Source organism: Dermacentor andersoni, chromosome 4, assembly GCF_023375885.2.
Source record: "Dermacentor andersoni chromosome 4, qqDerAnde1_hic_scaffold, whole genome shotgun sequence".
In the NCBI taxonomy this organism is placed as follows: domain Eukaryota; kingdom Metazoa; phylum Arthropoda; class Arachnida; order Ixodida; family Ixodidae; genus Dermacentor; species Dermacentor andersoni.
Window position 1 is genome coordinate 17,602,120 of NC_092817.1, and position 23,825 is coordinate 17,625,944.

General features: G+C 41.5%; 2 protein-coding genes and 2 long non-coding RNA genes across 6 annotated transcripts in view; 1 reads left to right on the top strand and 3 right to left on the bottom strand.

The window, feature by feature from the left end:
• Nucleotides 1-589: 589 nt before the first annotated feature.
• Archease (protein archease) lies at nt 590-11,239 on the bottom strand. 2 transcript variants are annotated; one of them, XM_050182639.3, is made up of 9 exons: nt 11,005-11,239; nt 9,986-10,010; nt 9,882-9,892; nt 7,004-7,035; nt 6,833-6,911; nt 1,406-1,488; nt 1,255-1,307; nt 1,075-1,111; nt 590-696 (listed from the first exon to the last, which is right to left on the bottom strand). In XM_050182639.3, exons 1-9 carry the CDS (start codon nt 11,096-11,098, stop codon nt 607-609), a joined length of 504 nt encoding a protein of 167 aa, XP_050038596.1. In that variant the 5' UTR covers nt 11,099-11,239; the 3' UTR covers nt 590-606. The 2 variants fall into 2 exon arrangements, with proteins under 2 accessions (XP_050038596.1, XP_050038595.1); XM_050182638.2 differs by lacking the exons at nt 9,882-9,892; nt 9,986-10,010; nt 11,005-11,239 and having other exon boundaries at nt 1,255-1,322; nt 7,004-9,608.
• Nucleotides 11,240-11,330: 91 nt separating this feature from the next.
• Nucleotides 11,331-20,959, top strand: LOC126535809 (succinate dehydrogenase [ubiquinone] iron-sulfur subunit, mitochondrial-like). Its single transcript, XM_050182633.3, has 8 exons — nt 11,331-11,461; nt 12,074-12,148; nt 12,644-12,702; nt 13,704-13,847; nt 14,416-14,494; nt 15,782-15,898; nt 18,096-18,320; nt 20,717-20,959. Exons 1-8 carry the CDS (start codon nt 11,396-11,398, stop codon nt 20,807-20,809), a joined length of 858 nt encoding a protein of 285 aa, XP_050038590.1. The 5' UTR covers nt 11,331-11,395; the 3' UTR covers nt 20,810-20,959.
• Nucleotides 15,279-18,094, bottom strand: LOC129386116 (uncharacterized). The gene is made up of 2 exons (XR_008613588.1): nt 18,011-18,094; nt 15,279-15,585 (listed from the first exon to the last, which is right to left on the bottom strand). It is a non-coding gene; the product is annotated as an uncharacterized lncRNA (long non-coding RNA).
• The window catches only part of LOC129386115 (uncharacterized), a 43,256-nt gene continuing 37,743 nt past the window's right edge, over nt 18,313-23,825 (bottom strand). For both annotated transcript variants that reach the window (XR_008613586.1, XR_008613587.1), the window contains exon 3: nt 18,313-18,397. This is a non-coding gene — a long non-coding RNA (uncharacterized lncRNA). The remainder of the gene's footprint in view (nt 18,398-23,825) is intronic.

Genomic DNA, 23,825 nt, shown 5'->3' on the forward strand with positions numbered 1-23,825 from the left:
CAGTTTTAGGAAATGGCACAGAGCAATTTGAAGAAATTTCCTACACCTAACAAGTGAAAAATTTTCTGAATTTAGGTAACCAGACAAGTGATCATTTTAATCTTCCCTTCAATATGTGTGTGCCTGTCCAGACAAGTCGGGTGTGATGTCAGAAGCATAATTCACCAGGCTATGCAAAATTCATGCAAATAAAATTAGTTGAAAGTCTGCACTCTCTTCCTATCCCCTAGTTTTTATGAGCATCTGTGAATGCCATTTCTACATATATATCTCTATTTGATCCCAGTGGAAGGCAGCCAACTTGGTTCAGTTCAGGCTAACCTCCCTGCCTTCGCTAGCTTTTTGATTGCGTCAACCACATGTAGAAGCATCATGCCACATGGTACTCCTCTCAGCTTATTTCAGTACAATCAACATGTGTCTGCCACGGTCCAGCCTTGATCACGCTATGTGCATAAAGCTTTTTTTTGAAAGGTTGTGTATGGGCTGCCTTCACAGTACACTAGTAGCTTAATCAAGTTCTCAGAAGACAGGCAGTTCACGATTCCAGGCCAATATTTCACAAAATGAAAGGCAGAGGCAAAACACAAACAGCGCATAACTTATTTATATGTCAATAATTGCAAACACCTCATGCTGGTTTGGGTTGTCCCAGACTTGCATGTTGGAGTATGTGATTGCCTTCACTTCAGTGCCCTGTAGCAAGAGAATAGAAACATGACATACAATGGTGTAAGTATGAGAACTTTTCCATGCCTCAAATGTTTGGACCATATATCCAATGATGATAATACATTATATGTGGAAGGGGCAGAATAGCTATGACGTCCGGAAGGAAAGCAACAAAGCATGCTATCATGGAATTCACATGCTCACAATAAGCCTCCGCTGACTATGACATTGTGCTGCGTAGTGTTAGCTTAGATGTTACAAAATTAGCAGGCACAGTTTAAGCTAAGCGACAGTAATGAGGAGAATGCATTTTTCAAGTGATCATTATTTATATATTTACACATCACTTGAATTCATATAGGCTAGGTGGCTATCATGCAGTTGTCAAGAAAGGATTCACACCTGAGGGTGCTTGCCAAGGTCAAACACTTCACCATATCTGCAAGAAGCAAAAGAGCCCTCACAAGAATTAAATCTGTAAACATGCATGCATTCACAAATTACTGCTGACCATTACAGTAGCAATAAATGCTTTCAGAGAAAAATGGTTGGATCTTATTACCAATGTACAACGTTACTTACACTTTGGCCTTTATCCTAAAAGCTTCCTTATCAAATTCAAGAATCTTGACTTTCTGTAAGGAACAAGACTTTAAATGTTAAGTGTGCCAATAATAGTGGGAAACCAGATAAAAGAAGGCAACATTGTTATAACGCTTAAAAGATTACTCACTTTTCCAATCATAAATGGTTCTGCACTGAAAACAAACAGCAGCTCATCTAAAAAATGGTACAGCAGGCCAACCATGTCTTCAGCTGCAATAAGAAAACAATTCCAATGTTTTATATAAAATTAGGAGGCAAGTCTAGCCATGATATGACAATTCTGCAAAGTTACCCATGCGTCATTACACAACACCACACACACTGCTGAACACAGTACTAACGAACTTGTGAAATGTTTTTGTGTCACAGTAACAAATGTGCAAGCTATGTAAAGACCATTAGAACTACTGCGTATAGCTGTTACTTTGTGTGGCGTACTTAGAGATGATCACGCTAAAATTAATCATTGGGCGAGGTGGTTCAGCATTGCACAACTTAATTGTGCAAGCAGGGGCACAGACAGCACTACTGTCTATATCCCCATTTATAACATTGTCTGCTTGCACATTCATGCTTTACAGTGATTGCATCGTTTAACTATACTGTGCCACATGTTACATTTACACAGGCTGTTCTAGAGCAACAGGTATATTACGAGATACTCCAAGGCTCAAACTGGTTATGATGTTTGATGTAACCAATATGAACACCAGGTTGAAAAAAAGGGAAGAAACCGTCCCAGCCTGTTTGAGTATTAAATTTTCAGTGCCATGCCTGGCTGCTGGGTGTGCCATTCTATAATTACCAAGTGCTAGGTGCTTCATTTTCACTGTGCAAAAGCACAAAACGTACAGATGCATCCTCACTAGAGATGGGTAAATATCAACATTTTTGAATATGAATCACATACTAAGTATCAAATAGTCAAATGCAAATATATATTTACAGCAAAAATATTTGTTTTAGCATAATCATGTACCGCCTCGTGTGACTCACAGAAAAGAACCCGGCCTACACAAAAAGCTAGGATCAGCTTTAAATGCAATATCACTAATCATCATTCAAATAACTGCACAAATAGCCTCTCAACATCTTTATAGAGTCTGGTTGCAAGCAAGGTTTCTAAATATGAATGGCTGCTATATGACTAGCTTTCCATCATCATCATCATCATCATTAGCCTAGTTACGCCCACTGCAGGGCAAAGGCCTCTCCCATACTTCTCCAACTACCCCGGTCATGTACTAATTGTGGCCATGTTGTCCCTGCAAACGTCTTAATGTCATCCGCCCACCTAACTTTCTGCCGCCCCCTGCTACGCTTCCCTTCCCTTGGAATCCAGTCCGTAACTCTTAGTGACCATCGGTTATCTTCCCTCCTCATTACATGTCCGGCCCATGCCCATTTCTTTTTCTTGATTTCAACTAAGATGTCGTTTACCCGTGTTTGTTGCCTCACCCAATCTGCTCTTTTCTTATCCCTTAACGTTACACCCATCATTCTTCTTTCCATAGCTCGTTGCGTCCTCCTCAATTTCAGCAGAACCCTTTTCGTAAGCCTCCAGGTTTCTGCCCCATATGTGAGTACTGGTAACACACAGCTGTTGTACACTTTCCTTTTGAGGGATAGTGGCAACCTGCTGTTCATGATTTGAGAATGCCTGCCAAACGCACCCCAACCCATTCTTATTCTTCTGGTTATTTCAGTCTCATGATCCGGATCCGTGGTCACTACCTGCCCTAAGTAGATGTATTCCCTTACCAATTCCAGTGCTTCGCTACCTATCGTAAACTTCTGTTCTCTTCCGAGACTGTTAAACAATACTTTAGTTTTCTGCAGATTAATTTTCAGACCCACCCTTCTGCTTTGCCTCTCCAGGTCAGTGAGCATGCATTGCAATTGGTCTCCTGAGTTACTAAGCAAGGCAATATCATCAGCGAATCGCAAGTTGCTAAGGTATTCTTCATCAACTTTTATCCCCAATTCTTCCCACTCCGGGCCTCTGAATACCTCCTGTAAACATGCTGTGAATAGCATTGGAGATATCGTATCTCCCTGTCTGACGCCTTTCTTTATAGGGATTTTGTTGCTTTCTTTGTGGAGGACTACGGTGGCTGTGGAGCCGCTATAGATATCTTCCAGTATTTTTACATATGGCTCATCTACACCCTGATTCCGTAATGCCACCATGACTGCTGAGGTTTCGACTGAATCAAACGCTTTCTCGTAATCAATGAAGGCTATATATAAGGGTTGGTTATATTCTGCACATTTCTCTATCACTTGATTGATAGTGTGAATATGGTCTATTGTTGAGTAGCCTTTACGGAATCCTGCCTGGTCCTTTGGTTGACAGAAGTCTAAGGTGTTCCTGATTCTATTTGCGATTACCTTAGTAAATACTTTGTAGGCAACGGACAGTAAGCTGATCGGTCTATAATTTTTCAAGTCTTTGGCGTCCCCTTTCTTATGGATTAGGATTATGTTAGAGTTCTTCCAAGATTCCGGTACGCTCGAGGTTATGAGGCATTGCGTATACAGGGTGGCCAGTTTCTCTAGAACAATCTGACCACCATCCTTCAACAAATCTGCTGTTACCTGATCCTCCCCAGCTGCCTTCCCCCTTTGCATAGCTCCTAAGGCTTTCTTTACTTCTTCTGGCGTTACCTGTGGGATTTCGAATTCCTCTAGGCTATTCTCTCTTCCACTATCGTCGTGGGTGCCACTGGTACTGTATAAATCTCTATAGAACTCCTCAGCCACTTGAACTATCTCATCCATATTAGTAACGATATTGCCGGCTTTGTCTCTTAACGCACACATCTGATTCTTGCCTATTCCTAGTTTCTTCTTCACTGTTTTTAGGCTTCCTCCGTTCCTGAGAGCCTGTTCAATTCTATCCATATTATAGTTCCTGATGTCCGCTGTCTTACGCTTGTTGATTAACTTAGAAAGTTCTGCCAGTTCTATTCTAGCTGTAGGATTAGAGGCTTTCATACATTGGCGTTTCTTGATCAGATCTTTCGTCTCCTGCAATAGCTTACTGGTTTCCTGTCTAACGGCATTACCACCGACTTCTATTGCGCACTCCTTAATGATGCCCATGAGATTGTCGTTCATTGCTTCAACACTAAGGTCCTCTTCCTGAGTTAAAGCCGAATACCTGTTCTGTAGTTTGATCCGGAATTCCTCTAGTTTCCCTCTTACCGCTAACTCATTGATTGGCTTCTTGTGTACCAGTTTCTTTCGTTCCCTCCTCAAGTCTAGGCTAATTCGAGTTCTTACCATCCTGTGGTCACTGCAGCGTACCTTGCCGAGCACGTCTACATCTTGAATGATGCCAGGGTTCGCGCAGAGTATGAAGTCGATTTCATTTCTAGTCTCACCATTCGGGCTCCTCCACGTCCACTTTCGACTAACCCGCTTGCGGAAAAAGGTGTTCATTATCCGCATATTATTCTGTTCTGCAAACTCTACTAATAATTCTCCTCTGCTATTCCTAGAGCCTATGCCATATTCCCCCACTGACTTGTCTCCAGCCTGCTTCTTGCCTACCCTGGCATTGAAGTCGCCCATCAGTATAGTGTATTTTGTTTTGACTTTACCCATCGCCGATTCTACGTCTTCATAAAAGCTTTCGACTTCCTGGTCATCATGACTAGATGTAGGAGCGTAGACCTGTACAACCTTCATTTTGTACCTCTTATTAAGTTTCACAACAAGACATGCCACCCTCTCTTTAATGCTATAGAATTCCTGTATGTTACCAGCTATTTCCTTATTAATCAGGAATCCGACTCCTAGTTCTCGTCTCTCCGCTAAGCCCCGGTAACACAGTACATGCCCGCTTTTTAGCACTGTATATGCTTCTTTTGTCCTCCTAACCTCACTGAGCCCTATTATATCCCATTTACTACCCTCTAATTCCTCCAATAACACTGCTAGACTCGCCTCACTAGATAGCGTTCTAACGTTAAACGTTGCCAGGTTCAGATTCCAATGGCGGCCTGTCCGGAGCCAGGTATTCTTAGCACCCTCTGCAGCGTCACAGATCTGACCGCCGCCGTGGTCAGTTGCTTCGCGGCTGCTGGGGACTGAGGGCCGGGGTTCGATTGTTGTTTTCATAGAGGAGGTTGTGGCCAAGTACTGCACCAGGGTGGCCAATCCTGCTCTGGTGAGAGAGTGCGTTACCGGTTCTGGTCACCGGGATCAGGCCGCACTCCAGGCCTGTTTGTGCAATTTTCTCAACACACGGTTTTTTTTTGTATTTTCCGGTGGAGAATTGCGCGGCACCGGGATTTGGATCACGGTCCTCCAAAAAACACTAAATAAATGGTTGTTGAAAAAAAAGATAAGGGGCTGTGGAAAAGGAATGAAAAAGCTGCTCAAGGACTTGTGCACTGCAGAAACATGTAAAAGGGCCTTTTGCAAGGAAATCCCACTGTTTGTAGCGTAAAAGATAAAACTGCTACACGACTAGAATGCAAGAAACACTAAACTACAGACTACAATAAAGAATGACAGGTTGTCATGTAGGCTTCCATCACAATATTGAAAGCAAAGCTTGAGTTAACCATTGTGATTCTGCACCGCCTCAAAAAATTGTCATCATTTCACTTTTGGTAACTTATGCTATTTTGTTAAGCAGGTGGAGAACAGTAGCCAGACTTTAACAGTTGGTTGTTGCGAAATATTTGGTTATAATATTCAAATATACCGAATAATTCATTTTCGAATACGAATAGCTGGTGTCTAATATTCGTATTTGAAATTTCAAATATTTGCCCTAAAAAATTCGCCCTCGTTCTCATGTTTCAGGCTTTGAGAAAAAGACCAAGTTGCCAGTCCTGTACATGCTTGTTCACATGCCAAATGCAAATACATGCAAACCAAGAGTAAAATTAAAAGAAATGCAGCTTTCCTTGCTATTGCACTTACAAGTCTTGAGCCACAAAAAAAAAAAAAAAAAGAAAAGACAAGATTCTGACAATACTAACACTGTTATTTGTGCTCCCTAATGTGCTTAATACAAAAGACATCAACAAAGTAAGACAGTGTTCACGTTTAGTACGACTCCTTGCTCACATGAATGCTACCCACATTTGCTCAACTGCGACAAAATTTTTAATCCGCTAAATTGGTGCATACTACTGCAGCAATCTTTGCAAAGCAGCAGGGCTGGTAATAGCCTAATTTTGTTAGCAGTTTTTAAATAGTGCCTAAGCAGACGAGCAGATATGACAAAAAAGTGCCAGCATATATCCTGCGAGATTTTTGAGCATGTCACCAGGTGCCACCTAATCTAATTAAATTCTGGGGTTTCACATGCCAAGACCACAATCTGCTTATGAGACACTCCGTAGGGAGGGACTCCAAATTTTTCACCATCTGGGATTCTTCAATATGCACCCAATGCATGATGCACAAGCATTTTTGCATTTCACCTCCATTGGCCATCTAATATCAGAGGTCAAGGAGTCGCACATTCAAGTCATGCATCAGTTCTGGCGAGCAGTAATAAGGCAGGGTTTTCTGTTGTATTTTACCCACATACCTTCTGCTTTGATGTCACACGTGGCATGAATGTCAACTTTGTCAATTTCTGTCATGTAGGCAAACATTGCAACAGCTACCTGAGCAGGGAAAAAAAAGGAACAGTTGCAATTTTAAGTAACAAGAACAAAGTTTGTTCTGCTAGTTACTTCAGCAAAAAGAAAAGGCTTACCTGTTCAAAGGCTTCGGTCAAGTCATCACCCCCTTGAAAGGACTTGTTAAGTACAACTGAGGTCAATGTTTTGTCACACATTCTCTCCTACTTTGACACTGCCCACATTCTTTTTTTTTTTCATGTAACTTAATACAATACCCTGTGTAACAGGGTCCTGAATTGTGGAGGTGTGTTAAACAATGAAAAAACCTGTCTATTTTGCCTACAACTACAGAGAAATAATTTTGTGAACAAGGACAAATTAATTTGTGCTTTGTTAGTTAGCCCAACCATTTCCTTTCATAACACTGGAAAACATGCGAAGCAGCTTCAAGGAGTCTTGAAGGTAGCTAAAGAAATCTTTTTTTTAGAGAAAGGTTATAATGAAAATTCAAAGTGAAGCCTTTATACTTCTTCACAAGCTACCAGCACTGCTGCTAATAGCAAAAATGCAATGTGATGTGCCTGCTGATGCTGGTTTTTAATTCACCAGTGAAGGTTTTCTGACAGTATGAGGGCACTGAAAAATCTATGGAAAACCTGCACGAAATATCTTTCTGCAGCAAGATATTAATTTGCACATAAGGCAGTTGAAATTTGTAACCCTTGAATCTGAAACGTGGATATTAATAAATGTTTTTGTCACAATTTCTTCATATGCTTTGCTTTCTGGCAAGTTCTACTGGCGCATCCAATATGCCCTTCCATGACAGCAAATTTATTTTGAATGTACTATTGCACATCTAATTTCTTCCATGACAACCATTGGTCCTGAATGCTATTTTTCTTTTTTATTCCTGAAACACTTAAAAATATTGTGGCACTTCCAGCTGTATATTCTAAAGGGCAGATTGAGGTCTGGTTTATCCACATTTTGGTTTGCGATTTATCGACACTTTCACCTCTAACTTCTCTGTTTGGTGAAAGAATTTTGCAAAAGCCAGGGGAACTCATACTTAGATGTTTTTTTATCACTGGCTTTACTCAACGAAGTATAACAAAAACATAGGTGTTTTGCCACCTATGCAGGTAGCATCATCAGTACACAGTGGGAGAATACATCCTAATTATGTATGATACTGCCATAAACATCCAGCAGGGGGCCAGGGTTTGAATTGCACCAACTCGCCCATTTAGCAATAACTGCACACAATGTTCAGTTTCACTTAAGTACAAATAAAAAATACATGTGCATAATGCATAAGTTCCATGCAAATCTTGTGTTAAACTACTGAGTACCTATTAAACTAGATCAAATCTGCTGACAAAAAGAAAATTGAGATTATAACTTGCACTGAATCCTCAAAGATGGCAATAACAATAAGTTTTTCATACCACATGGGAAGCCTGGTCATTAACCTGGTCCTTGACTTTTACTGTATCATTTGTTTTTCTCATGCAAAAATTTGACAAAGCTTTGTTCAGACCAGAAATTCCCGAACTTAAACTAAAAAACACGTATGGTTGCGATATTATGAGAAAAATTGTCTTGTATCATACACCATGCTGCAGTTACCATATAGAAAGACGTTTGAATCAAAGGAAGTCTGCAAAATACATCAATTGAAAAACTCTAAACTTTTGTGTAATAGAGTGTATTTCTTGCAGCTCAATTTATTATAACTTCCTTTAAAATTTGATTACATCATCCTTGAGTGAATAAATTAGAGCATCAATTACCTAGCCAGATACCTTAGTGCACTTATCCTGATGTGGATTTTTGTTTTGTACAGGCTTTAGGAGCTTTATGCAAGCAGAAAGAATACAGTTTTTCTGTTTCACCAAGAATTGTTTGTTGCTGCCATTGTCTTTACTCCAGGAACATGACTGGCCCTACACTACGTTTATGACAAAAACTGCTGCAATGTCTATTTTCTGATGTATTTATCGCAATAATGGTGCTAATCAACAGTATAACCTGTAAAAATGTGATATTTTGTCATCAAATATTTCTCGCAACAAAAAACTATCTCTGCTCATTGTATGGCATCAGCCCGATTGGGACAAGCACTGAATGAAGTAAAAACAGGACATGCACTGATTTCTACTTTTTTCTACTGCCCTGTTCCAATTTTCTTCAATCCTTGTTCTAACATCAGTGCTGCCACACAATGAATGTTCACCAACTCGCCCAGTTTTCTGTTCTGATGCAAAACTCTGCTCTCAGCCATAAAACAACCCACAAGTGCATGCTATATCATATATGATACAGCAATCAATGCTTTCCTCACAGAATCGCCAGAATGTCTTTCTCATCCCAGGCATCACAGTAAACTTAGAGCAAAGAAAGCCTATGCTATTTTTTCAGTGCCACTTTCAGGTGTAAGAATCAGTAAATTATCCTGTTTGTTTACAATCTTTTTTCACATTGTGTGACAAGCAGCCGGCACACATATCTCGAGAAAAATAATGAAAAAATTATTTCTGCAGTCACTGCTGCTATATTTTTCATTGCTAAAGATGACCCAGACTCCAGTCCAGATAAGTGTGTTATTTCTTTCAGATGATTTCAATAGCTTAGAAGAAATTGTTCTGTGTGTATTACATATGATAGACCTTGCAGCAAGGGGCCAAATTTTGTAACAATGAAAGGTTCCAAAGTGACTTGTTCTTGAGGAAGTTCAATAGAAATGACTAAACCCCCCCCCCCCCCCCCCCGCTATACAAGATTTCAGTAATTATCTGGCACTTTTTTATGAGACACAGCTGGTATATGTAAAACCACACTGTCATCCTTGAGCTCATAACAATAGAAACCATTATGCTCATGTGCACATTAGCATGCTTTTAGTCGTGTTGTGCACAAGAAGCTGCATCAGCACATCACTTCTATTTAGCCAGTGCCTGTCAGCAAGAACATCTGCAGGGCAAAGGCAACACTTTCAAGACAGGATACATCCATGAAGCCTGCAACAGACAGTAAAAGAAATTCATAACTTTAGGTTGATTCAATCAATACCTTTATTGTGAATTTACAGACCAAACTGAAAAGGAGCTTACTGAACATCAGCAGTGTGATCAAGATCTGCAAAAAAATAAAAGAAAAATATGATTACAAGCAAAGCCACACATTTAAAAAAGGTTATTTCACTGCCATAAAGTAATTAGCAGAAGAAAAAAATGTTCTAAGAGCACAAAGAGACGTCACCGGCTTTTTAACAGAACATGTACAGCATGCAGGTTCTTGCACGCCTTCCCAAACCTTCTGCATAAAAAAGTTCGACGCAATGCTAGAAGTAGAAAATCCAGAGGACCTGTACATCGCTACTAGGCATACGGTTTTAGTATATTTGTTGAGCTTTTGGCCACAACGACCTGCTAACACAGCCTATTTAATAGGCACCATACCAACAAAAACCTTCTGATTATGGGGTTTTACGTACCAAAACCACCATCTGATTATGCTGCACACCGTAGTGGGCGACTCCGGATTAATATGGACTACCGAGAGTTCTTTAACGTGCACATAAATCCAAGTACACGAGTGTTTTGCTTTTCGCCCCCATCGGAATGTGGCCGCCGTAGCCGGTATTCGATCCCGCGCTTAGCAGTTATTCTTGCTAGCGAGCAAGCATGCACATCTGGCAGGACTGTTTGGGAACATTCAGATAGCCTGACTGTTGACAGCTAAGGGACGCTGGGAGTGTGTTGACCATTCCAATGTGATGTACGAATGCGTAGTAAGCTTCAATGCGAGCTTCTGCTAGCAGCGATAAATGAGAACTGGGAGCAACAACGTTATACAAGACCTCCGTCAGTCGAATATTGGACGAATGCGCTTCAAGAAGTAGACCCCATAATGACGTAAGAGATTTGCAAATTTGAAAATAGCTCCACGTGCTTTTCGCTCTCAGTCAACATGCCGGGAAAGTATATTTCAAAGCAAACCGTAGGCAGTAAAGCAAACCGAAGACGACCGAACAACTCACAAGGATAAATGAGTCTACATATGACAAGACACTATCACTGGTAAACGGTCTCCGATATTTTGCTGGAAAGTGAGTAATATCCACACTTACATTCGTACTTTATGGGCGGTATCGAAAGCTCCTCGTCTGAGAAGTCATCTCGTTCAACCAACTCGTACCAGGATTCGTCGTCACCAAACGACATGATGATTTACTTTGGACACTTGCTGCAAGAAGCACGTTTTACGAAAAATAAAGAAAGCTACAAGTTTTAGCGACACATTTCAGTGGGGTAGAGCCATTATTTGTTGCCGCTCGCTTGCATTTTGATTGCAAGAGTACTTGTCCTGTCTTGGCAGCGACTGGCAGCAAGCGTCTCAAGCTGCAGGCAACCACAAGCAACTATAATGTTGTTGGCCAGCCTGAAGCCCTCATGTAGCCGACAGAAGCGAAGCCTTTCGCCGGTTCGGACAAGTCCAAGTCCATTCGTTTTCGTGGAACCATGGCTGCATCTGTGTATTTAAAAAAGTCAGCCCTTCTAACATCGTACACAGCTAGATTAGCCTCTGTAAGTTGTAATATTTTATCATTTCAGCGCTTATGTCATTTAACAGTTTCCTTGAAGTGGCAAAGCGTGCTCATCGCCGCCACTCCGCGGCCATCCGGTTTAACATTCGAGGTCACGAAATTATCTACTTTCGATATTCAAGGTGCACAGGCTCCTGTTTGAAATGTGAGAGCAAGATATGCAGTATGACTTGATGTAGCGTTTCTAAAGTTTGCGTTAGTCGCTATTTGGAAATTTTAGTGACGTCTCGACTTTCGCCCATCAGCAGGCTTCTGTGAAGGTTATTATTGCTCTAAATGCATAATGTAACAGCATGCTAAATGACTTGCTGCTGTCATGCTCTACATTGTAGCTAATCTAGTTCTTTTATTTAGTATTCTTCCGTGTGTCCCGTGCAGGAAGCATGCGTCCTGCTTCACGTAGGCTGCAGTTTCACTGGGGGACTTGGTCTATTTTGCTTAGACGGCTTTTCTGCGTCACCTCGTGACTGTCTTAGTGAAAACGCCTTGTCTGAAATGCGAAGGCAGTTTGACTCTCTCTCTTTCTCTCTCTCTTTCTCTCTCTCTTTCTCTCTCTCTCTCTCTCTCTATAACATCTTTTTTTTATATACAGCTGAGACACGCTGCTGCTGCAGCTACAGCCCCTGCTGGAACAAAAGGTGTTAAGAAGTTCGAAATCTACAGATGGGTGAGCCAATTATTTCTATCGTTGTAATTGTTGAAGAATCGCTTCGTGTCTTGTTTGGAAAGAGAACTACCGTCGCAGTTTAAACTTCTTCATATATATATATTTCACTGGAGTGCTAATTGAATGAAAAAAATGTTTTATTTTTAGTTGCTTCTAAGATTTGAAAAAAAAAACTGAAAATGAGTATGTGCCAACTTGCAAAACCTTTTGTTGTACTGCAATAAAAGTAAAATAACAAACAAAAAATGGGGGGGTCAGTGAGTGGATAGTGCTTTTGCTTTGTTATGATAAGTGCTTGTGCACTGAGGTCTAGGTGCATGTTAAAGAAACCCGGGTGGTCAAAATTAATCCGGAGTCCCGCACTATGGCATGCCCCATAATGATGGAGTAAAAAAAATGTCTTTAGGGTTTTAAGTGTGATCTTGACATGTAACACCCCAGAGGATTTTTTAAAAATTATAACCTAATGGCTAATAGTGAAAATATCTATTACAGGATCCCGAGAAGAAGGGGGACAAGCCACATCTCCAGACATTTGAGGTTGATCTCAACAAGTACGCCAATAATTAACTTGCACTTTTATTAGGGTGGCTTGTTTTGAAGAGAGGTTGTTTGCATGGGGAGATGGGGGAGGGGAAGGAGTGTAAAAGTTCGAAATTCAGATATCGAAAAGAGCTGATTCAGCATGTGTCCTTCTCTAATAGAATCCTTGCTGCATGTTGCTTAGCTTTAGTACACGCCTTCGCTTTTTTTTTCTGTTCAAATGTAACTGAACATGTTATACTGTATTCGCACGATTCTAATGGGCACCTTTTTTTTAAATAGAGGGTGTGTTAAAATTTGCATGCGTGTTGCAGTCGTAACCAATTCTACTCAAGATAGAAAATAGAACTGATTCTTATTTTAAAAAGAAGCTCTGCAAGGTAGCTGGCCACACTGCCATCGAACGGCTCATCTGAAGAAAGCAACCCTCGGAGACATCGCAAATTGGGTCCATGGTGGGTGGATGCCCTCTCACAGGCTATGGATGCGGGAACCTCCAGAAGCGTAGCATTCCTGATGCAATAAATAAAGCTGAAGATGAGTTTCTGGGATTGGCACACAGCGAAAAGGAGGTGTCATTGGACTCCGATTGCCACTAAGCTTCTAAGCTGCTAAGATTCAGCTGTGCGTGTCTGTGTGCCTCTGTATGTTCCATAATATAGTTTCAAGACAGTATGCGTTGACAAAGGTTTCGTTACTTCATGTACACAGTGGAATCAACACCAAGTTGTTCTTTCTTCTTAAAATATTTGGGCGGTAATATAACTGCACGTTACAATCAGTGGCAGGATAAAATCATGCAGATACGGTATCTTTTGGTAAATATCTGCAAATGACAGATTTTTGTGAATCGGCATTAATTTTTTTTTTTTACTCACTCTGCACATCTGCTTGTTATCAATCGTGAAAGCATAATTTACACATAAAAAAACTTGGGCACATTTCATGATCAATGCTTTTATCTATTACAAATCAGTAAATTGTCGCGCACTCATTTTGGCTCTACTCCCAGATGTGGTCCCATGGTTCTGGACGCCTTAATCAAGATCAAGAATGAGATTGACCCGACGCTTACCTTCCGGAGGTCTTGCAGGGAAGGCATCTGTGGCTCCTGTGCAATGAACATCAATGGCACCAATACCCTGGCGTGCATTTGGTACAGTGCTCTAGGCTAATAGGTTCGCTTGCTAAGAGGCATCCTCTGATTTTTTTTAGAGGAGCGTTGTGGTGAAATAGATTGGGCATGTGTGCTTATTAAAAAAAAAAAATTGTTACATTGTAATCATGTCTGTACTATATAGGAATTGTCTAGGACTGTATGTGTGTGCATTAGATGGCTTGCACTGATGTGATCATGTCCACTGCATTTGAGGGCCCCTGGCAATGGGTTGGTTGTATCTTTATCTTGCCTTTGCACGCCTGGCAGAACTTGAGAAGCTGTGAATGATGCTCTGGCCAGTCAAAAACTATTTTGAGAGAGCTGGTTCGTCAGCCATGTTAACTAGCCATGTTCCATTTTGACTCCTTTACGTTGTCTGTAAATTTAGACTGTGTGCTACAGTAATTCAGGGCAGTGTCCATGACATCATGTGCAAGCTGTTTGTAGCCAAGTGCAGTTTCTGTTTACATGTACTAATTCATCATGTTTACCACCAGTTGCAGAATAGATTGTAAGTGTATATTGCAAAATGTGTTTGTTGCTTTTTTCTTTTTTTTTAACGCAGCAAGATCGATGAAAACACTGCAAAGTCTACAAAGATCTACCCGCTCCCTCACATGTATGTGGTCAAAGACCTTGTTCCAGTGAGTACATGCAGACATCACAAGCATGGGCTGTAACAAAAGTACTTGAAGGTTATATTTGAGCTTATTTTCAGAGGACGCAATTTTGTGGAAAGCCTGTTAAATGGCACTTTAGTAACACTTCAGGGCAGTTTCCATGTATTTTGATCGGCTTCGGGAAGCAGCACATTTAGAAATGTGGATCATGTTTGGAAATCCAGTGTTTTACAATGTTATTACGAATGGCTTAGCTTTATTTCATTTTATTTTCTGTCAGGGTCGAGGCATTACAGAGGAGAGTGGGTGCCATCTTAACAAAACACATTTTACTATCATAGTAGGGTTGCAATAATTTGTTAATGAGGGCTTTCTTGAATAGACCATTTTCATAATTCCGTAATGGAAGCACCGATCATAGTCCAAATGAAGACTAAGGGCTTGTGCGCATGCTGGGGCTTCTCTTTTGTTCATAGTTTCATCACCAGAGCCGTGTGTGCATTTTCCATGTCATGATACAAGCAAACTGGGCTTGCACACATGGTTTGCAAAAATGGCTACGCAGCCATTAGCTGAGCAAACTGCTTCGCAGAAAGGCTAGCCTTACAGTTATGAGAAGGTTCAATTCATCAGCATCAGCAATGGAAACGAAGGAGTGTACTATGTGAAGCATAAAGAAAAAGCCGATGTTTTGCTGGCCATGCCAATTCAAGAACAGTTTTCCTAATTCTAGTGACACAATTTCCAGCATGCAAGGAAAAACGAAAGATACATACTAAGAGTAGAAAGGACAACAGGACAGAGAATATGCTGAGAGGGTGCAACAATGAAAAATGCATATTTATTCTTGAATCCTGTAGCATCAAAAAAGAGTCCGACAAATGTGTTAGCACTGTGTCTGTCAGGCTGACAAACGAATTTGATTATCTGTGTCAAAGCTTGTATACCACACATGTATGATGGGTGGCTTCATGCGTGTGCAAGGATTCATCCTCTTCCGTCTGTTGCCCCATGACCTATGAGCGTATTTTTCAGGCAGTAAAATAACTTGAAGCCAGTGACCTCCCTGTCCTGTTGCCTTTTCTTCTCTTGGTATTTCCTGTTTTCCTTTAGTGCTGGAAATACATAAAATGCCAGAATTTCAGCTAGCCCAGCTCTCTGCCGTGAGTTATAGTGATGTAAGGATGTCTGTGTAGTTTTTCTCTCACCATGCAAGAAAGAGAGCTAGCCACTAACCAATCATTCAAAATGCAGCGTTTGCCCAAGCCTTGCAGTTAATTGTGACTAATTAATTTCCTGTGCACACTGCAGGATATGGCTCTGTTCTATGAGCAGTACAAGTCGGTGCAGCCCTGGCTGCAGAAAAAGACTGCCGTCAAGATTGGCGACCACCAGAATCTCCAGAGCATTGAAGACCGCAAGAAACTGGTGAGGTTTTCTTCCACTCTCTACCTTCTCATTGCTAGAGGTGGTGTCGAAATCGTGCCATGTGGCTTCTGGCTTCCTTATGTAGTGCATACCTTTTGTATATATAATCAGATGGATGCGTTTTATATACAGTCGCCGACCGTTTATTCGGACCTCACAGGGACTGCGGAAATGTCCGAATAAACAAGTGTCCGAAAAACCAGATTAAGAAAAGAAAAGAAAGAAATCTTTATTTCCACGCACTTATTCGGGCTCTGCAGTAGGCTTGAAGAAATCGTGAATGCGCCGTTGCACGCTGTTCTGTTTACGTGCAATCAGATAAGCCTGAATCTTGGAGAGGGTCGTACGGTCACTATAGGCAGCTGAAAGCACAGTCACTGCTTGTACTATCTCCGCATGCAACGGCAGTGTAGCACATGGTGCGTCATCTTCCAACTCGGAGTCATCGTCCAGTGGTACAGCAGAAACCTGACGAATGATCTCGCAGTCATCGAGTTCTGCGCATGTCAGTACAGCATGTCAGCACCTGTGAAACTGTCAAATGAGACGGTGTCCGAAAACGCAATGCAACCGCTGCGCAGGTCCCCGCAGAACATTTTCGGCATCAGTAGGGAGCACATCGGAAGGCGACAAATCCTAGGCCTCCCGGCAGCCGCTTGCCGGCATGCCCCAGCGCAGTCTGCACGGGCACTGTCGGCGCCATTAGACACTTGACACGAAGTTTCCATACGCCGCGTTGAACCTCGACACAGCACACAAAGCAAACACCGCCACACCGTCACGCCGACACCAGTCGCACAAACGTAGAACGTAGCCTACTCGCAGCGTTGTGCACGAAGAAACAAACAAATCAGCTGCTGGATTGTCTTGACATGGCTTACTAAGCTGACACTGGAGCTGCTGTAGCCATAGAGTTTCCTACAATTTTTGTAGGAAACTCTATGGCTGTAGCAACTCTGTCGAACCAGGCAGAAACGATGATGATGAGCGGTGATTTCCAGTAGCGCCACTTCGTGGGGCAGCAAAAATGGCGCTCAGCTAGTCGAACCATGCACCGGTCAGAGCCGGTGCATGGTGCTCTCGATCGAGTTTGCTCAAGGAGTGTCCGAAAAATTAGACGAGAGGTTGCAAGGTGTCCGAACTTTCAGCAGTTGTTATACATTATGGTCTATGGGTAGAATGGTGGTGCCGCGAAGCAGACCGAATAATCGAGCATGTCCGAATTTTTGGAGTCCGGAAAATCAGTCGGCGACTGTACAGGGATAGATTTGAGCTGTGTGCTTATGGTAGGAAACAGGTGAGGAAGCTATGCTCAACCACTGTGCTTTTATTATACTCTGCTCAACTTTATAGCCCCATAACAATGTACTCAAGTGCTGTAGTTTCTGATAGCAGGGTGAAGCTGCAAAGGAAGGGATTAAGGACACAAAGGTCAAAACATGAGCATTGGCTGTAAACTGACGGTTATTTCATGCATATCAAAACAAGCCCACAGAAAATGTAGAAAAGACATACAAAGGAAACTATACAAAAAAATATGCAAGAGTAATAGCAATTCTTGCGCTTTTCTTTGTTTGTGTGGCAGCACACCAACAACAAATTTGCCCAAGCATGTTCACACGCCTCCAGCCAAACCTAAAACTGTATTCGGAGGTTTTTATAGATATTCAGATTCTGACATGTTGTTGCCGACCATATGGATAGCAATGCAGTCCTGGAGGCTGTCTTTGGCATCTGGCATTAGTCACCACTTGTTGTCTGGAATGTGGCAGTATTTCACAGAAGCTGGCATGTATAGCAAAAGCTGTCTTTATTGCTGCACAAAATTAGAAAGAAGAAATATTGAAAAGAAATTTGCATGTTGAAAAGAGAGAATAACCTGTGTTCAGCAAAAAAAAATAATATCTAGCTTTCCTTGTCAGGAGTGAACTGCACTACAGCTGTTGACATCACCTTACTAAACATGGTGATGCGTGCCAGCAGGCACTAGCACAGACCAGCAGTGATGAGTGGTCTATTTTTGACACTGCCTATAGCCATGGTTAGTGCAGTGAAAGAAATAAGGACTGTTTCCAAACTCAGGCAACCACTACTCTTTCTTTCTTTACTCACTTGTACTGGCACCAATGTCTCCTCTTGCATATATTTTTTGCTCTGTGGGAGAAAGTGGTGGCCACCTGTCTGGTCCCTTCTGCAGGATGGTCTCTACGAGTGCATCCTCTGTGCCTGCTGCTCCACGTCATGCCCCAGCTATTGGTGGAACAGCAACCGCTACTTGGGACCGGCTGCGCTCATGCAGGTCTACCGCTGGGTCATCGACTCACGCGACGAGAACACTGTTGAGAGGCTGAAGCGCTTGGAGGACCCATTCACCATGTACCGGTGCCACACCATCATGAACTGCACACGGACTTGCCCCAAGGTGGGTTGTCCTGTTCCTCTTCTTTTCAACAACTTTGGTTCATGCTCAAGAGTTCCTAGAGGTGCCTGTACGTTTCCCTGCATGAACAAGCGTTATACTGGTATCAGACAGTAGTAGTGATTGGTTTACTTAAGTTGGTTTCAGTAGAACCTCAATCATACGTTTTTGGCAACAATGCAAGAAAAAACATACTAACAGGAAAAATGTACGATCCGAAGTCATTAAAAAATTTGGCAGACTTGATTGTAGTTCACATCTTTGTAATGTGAAACGTTGCACGAATCATTGCAGCACGAAGTGCCAGCAAGCACGGAGTTTGCAAGGTCCGAGATGCACATTGTTGTTTTTGCGACTTCGACAAGCTAAAGTTTTCGGCCTCAGTCAGCAGCTTCTTCAAGCGGGGTGTTTTAGCAGGAACTTTCTATGTACCCACTCGACGAGAATCGTGGTGGCACGAGGTAGTAGTGCACATCAAGCTGGTGAGGCCCGAGTAGCCTTTGAGGTGCATTGTTTTCCTATTGTGTAGTGTTTTAAGATGTCAGTCTCCGAGCCTTCCTTTGGAAGTCTTCTAATGGCAAAAGGTTGCCAGAGGGGTTCTTGCTTTGAGTTCCTGAAGCAGGCGAAACAGACAACTGTAATGTCCCTAAAAAAGTCTCTAGTATTATGTAAAAACAATGTGTTGCTTTTCAGTCCTTGCTGTTCTAAGTTTGCTGCTGCTTGTGTGCTGCGTTCAAATGCTTAAAGGGGCCCTGAACTACTACTTATTGATGTGGACTAAGGCATTTGAAGTGAAAATAAGCAATTTCAGAAATAGTTTGCCACAAAAAGTACTTCAATGCGTTCGGCAGAAGTGGAGTTATTGGCAATCAAACACGGCCTCCACTATGCTCCTATTCCTTCTTCAATGCCTTGCACTGCGAAGTCTACAGCACAGTGGGGCATGCCCATACTGCTCCGCCTTCTAAATATCACCGTGGCATGCAGTTGAAATTTCATTTTGGATGTTAATCTAGATGCAACGACTTCCACCTTTGGTGTCTACGACATGCTAAACATAAGCCAAACGCGGTTGTCCTCAGTGAGCTACAGTGCGCTTAGCCAGTGGACTCATGGCGGCACCCGTGGCGGCCGCGGTACCTACGCCATGTAGCCAACTGCAGCTTGATGTCAGTTATCGGCCACTAACAGCCATCTAAGGGAATGATGAAACAGTGCATCCGATGACGAAATAGTGCATCTAGAAGAGAGTGAGGACAGGGCCTTCTGTTGAAAAGAGAGCGTTTGAGAGAAAGGTGACTTTGTGATCCGCTTGCAAGCTCCACACACTGTGTACAACAGCAAAACTTGGCTGAGATGTTCACAGCAGCGTATGCTACCCACGTACTGTGTGATTTCACCAAGCTCGAGGGGTGGTTCAGGGCCCCTTTAAAGGTAAATCGTCATTAATAAAGGGCACATGTATCCCATAAATGGCATGTGCTTGCGGAAAGCTTTAAAATAGTGTGCTCTCACCCTCCCCTCCTTCGTTTCAATATCATGTCCACAATATATTCAGGAATTTTAATGGTCAGAGGTTGGCAGGTATGAAAATATATTAATTCCACTTGGTAACTAATAAACAGCAAGAAACCTTATACTGCTAGCTCACCCATTCAGGTACACTGTCGTTCAAAGAAGTAATATTTTTAATCTACCATTTTCTTTCTTTCTTTCTTTCTTTCTTTCTTAATAGTTTTGCTGCTTCTTAAAAGAAATCCGCATACCAAATACATTACCTTGCATTTTTACTACATTTTCTGTGTAGCGGAGAGCAGCAACATAATTTTATGCAGCTGCTTTGAATGGATAATAACCCTTTATTGACAAATATTGCCTACAGGCAACATACAAGAATTTTTTTTTTTTCCGAGTTTCAGTATTGAGGTCAAAATTTTTGGCTAAATGTCTTAGGCCAGCACTCAATTACAGGCAGCAAGCATCACTTGTGGGTTTAGAGCAGGAATACAGGATGAGGTTAGGTACGAGTTTGGCACGTTCCTTGCATTCTTTTGAAAGCACTGCCAGAGGAGGGGCACTGATCTGCGATCTGCATTGGTACACACACGTGATCTAAAGCAAATTAAATGTATGCCTATGCTTCACATATGAGGCGAGCTGTTTCTACTAATTTCAAAGGAAGTCATAGGTGGCTTGGGGTTTCTCCCTGTTGCTGAAAAAGTTCCCAAAAGATAATTTTTCTTTTCATTGATTATGCGTATTCTCGATGTGTTTTGCACATTTAGATAAAAGCTAAACATTCAAAAGGCTAGGCCATTTGAAAAACATGCTTTGAAGCACATGCAGAAACAGACCTAGTTGACCTGCAGTAAATGTACTCTTGTTTTCTTTTTTCCCAGGGACTGAACCCTGGCAAAGCCATTGGTGAGCTCAAGAAGTTAGTTGGTGGATTGGCACAGAAGCCAACAGCAGACCTTACAGGCACTGCTTGAGCACTGCTGACAGTTGCGTCTATTGAGGACTTCTGACCCGCCCCCGCAAGAATATTGAAAATGCACTGAAGCCTGCAATGTAGCATAATGGTATGCAATCAGGAAAAGCAGCCTCGCAAGTGAAAATAAAGTGCATTTGAAAGTGTGAAAGTGTGCTGTGGTCTGTGACCTGCTGTGGAAATGTGGAACATTATGTACCAGATTGACGAGGTGATAAAAACACTTAGTCAATCCAATGTCTTTCAAGACAAGGTCAGGCAGTTTGTCTCCATTATGCATTGAAGTTGAAGTTGAAATTTATTTGCATCAGCAGAATGTGGGAATGCTCGGGCAAAAAGTGAAAATCAATTCACTTGAGAAGCGCCCGAGCCCCCAATATACAAGGCATACAAAAAGGGCTACGATATACATTAACAAGGCATTTTAACTGTTTATCATTGCAGGTCAACCTCTAGTGTTATGCAATGTAATGTAATACGAACAGCTTGACAGTAATTATAAATACATAAATATACTAACAGCAGTGTAAAAATAGTACTGACATCGCGGAATGAAAAACTCTCATATGTTACATATGCTGCACATTTCCACATGAATGTCTTGGAAAATTAGTCTGTTCAACAAAACTGCAAGTGCATGACGTAACATTTGCCGCCCATGCCCAGTACGACAAAATGGCACGTGCCAATATTCTTTACTACGGAATGGATATACAATGGTGTTTGTTTTCAGCGATGATATGCTAAGAAATGCATGCTCGCAGCTATAAACAGATTTTTTGTATCTTATGCATAGAAAATACTCGTAAAGTTTGGGCACGGGAACAATTTTAAACTGACGAAACAGTTCAGCAGTGTGTGCATTGTAATTAGCACCAGCGATATGACGTAAGGCCTTCTTTTGTAGCACGTGCAGTTTGCTAGTCTTAGACGATTTGGTGTTTCCCCAAACCAGGAAACAATAGTTAAGATGTGATAAGAAGAGTGTGTTATAAATTAACAATTTGACGGATGCGGGAAAGTATGAGTGAAATTTTGCTACAACACCAACACACCTATTTAGGCGAGACATAACTGAGCTAATGTGAGGATCCCAGCTCATGTTTTTATTGAAAAGTATTCCTAGCGTTCTTGCAGTATCAGCTATTTCAATGTTGCAGTTGTTGAACTTTATCACTGGTTTCACAATAAGCTAACTTTAACGCGCATGGAACAACACAGCAATTTTTTTTTAAATTTATTAACAGGCAATTTGCAGCGCTCCATGTACTAAGCTTTTCCATAGTTTCGTTAATAACCAAGGTCAGGTGCTGCATGTCGCTGCTTTTAAATAAGAGGCTTGTGTCATCTGCATACAAAATATAACTTGGGCCGTTGCTAATAGTTGTTATATCATTAATATATAGCAAAAACAATAATGGGCCCAGGATACTTCCCTGAGGGACTCCTGTGGTGATATTCTGGTAAGTAGACACGTGGTTTCCTATTGCCACGCACTAGCATCGATATTGTAGGTAACATTTTAGGAGGAGTGCTGCGATTCCACGAATACGATATATGTAATTCCAGTTTTTCCAAAAGTATTTCATGTTTGATCCGATCAAATGCCTTCGAGTAGTCTATAAATACACCGATGCACAATTCTTTGTTTTCAATGGACTCATGAATTAATTCTTTTTGCTTTAGAAGAGCTGTTTCTGTGTGCCTGTTAGGTAGGAAGCCATACTGCGATGAATCAAGTTAAATTTTACACAAAACTTCATTAGTCGTTTATAAATTATCTTCCCAGAAGCCCTTGGAAAAAATGGGTAGAATCGAAATTGGCCTATAGTTAGCCATGTCGTTTCTGTCACCACTTTTGAAAAGCATACTGACTTTAGCTACTTTCATCAGTTTTGGAAAGCAACTTGAAGATATTGATAAGTTATATACATAAGCCAATATTGGGGCAATTATTTCAACCACATGTTTAACTGGAGCTATCTCTATATCATCAATATCACATGCTCTGCTGTTTTTAAAGGAGTTAAATATGGCACATATTTCGGCCTCATTAGTTGGTTCGAGATACATGCTAGAAGGACTGCTATTTATGGCATGTTTAGACCTACTTGACCTTTGCAGACCTGACGCAACATCTCTGAGAAACATTTTAAATTGTTCAGCAAGCTCGTATCCCTCACTACGACGTCCTTGATAGTTTAGCTCCGCGACTGTTGCCAAGACTGGTGTGTGATTTAGCAGACTGTTAAGCTTATTCCATATCTGCGCACAGTCCCTGCATTGCTCTTTACTAAACTGATCATGCAGAAAAGAGCGCTTTTCATTTTTTTAGAAAGGTGTTAAGCTTATTACAATATCTTTTATAAATATCGAATCCTCTGGTGATCTGGTCTTAAGAAATTTTTGGAACAATCGCGCTTTCCTTTTTATTCTGCGCAGGCACTTGATCCACGGTTGCCAGCTTTTGTTACATTTTCGCAATATTTTTTCCTTAAGATGTTCGAAATAGATATGCTTGAAAGCAGAAATGAAAGCATCGTATGCAGCGTCGGCCGTTAAAGAATGGTAAACGTCAGTCCAAGTTTCCCTTTCAAGACACGCGTAGAAGGCATTTAAAGTTGTAGGAACGATATTTTGTGCCGTCTTTACATCGTTTATTTGTGTATATGTAAGCTTATCTTCAGCCCTGATAAATAAATCGGTAAGTGGTCGCTGATATCACAATTCAAGACACCAGTTGTCAAACTTTTGGTATGTATATTTGTAATAAAGAGTTCGGTGAGTGTCTCTGTGTGGGAAGTAACGTGCGTGGCCGTATCTGTTCTGATAGCGTGACCAGATGACTCTACTGCTGAAAAGAGTGTTTCTTTAATGCGGCAAGATCTTAAGATATCAATATTTAGGTCTTCGCTAAGAATTAGTTTTGCGTTTTTCAAATTAACATAGTTTAGAAGCTTTTCAAGGTATTCAATGAAATGTTGGATTTGTGCCTTCGGTGGCTGATATATGACAGT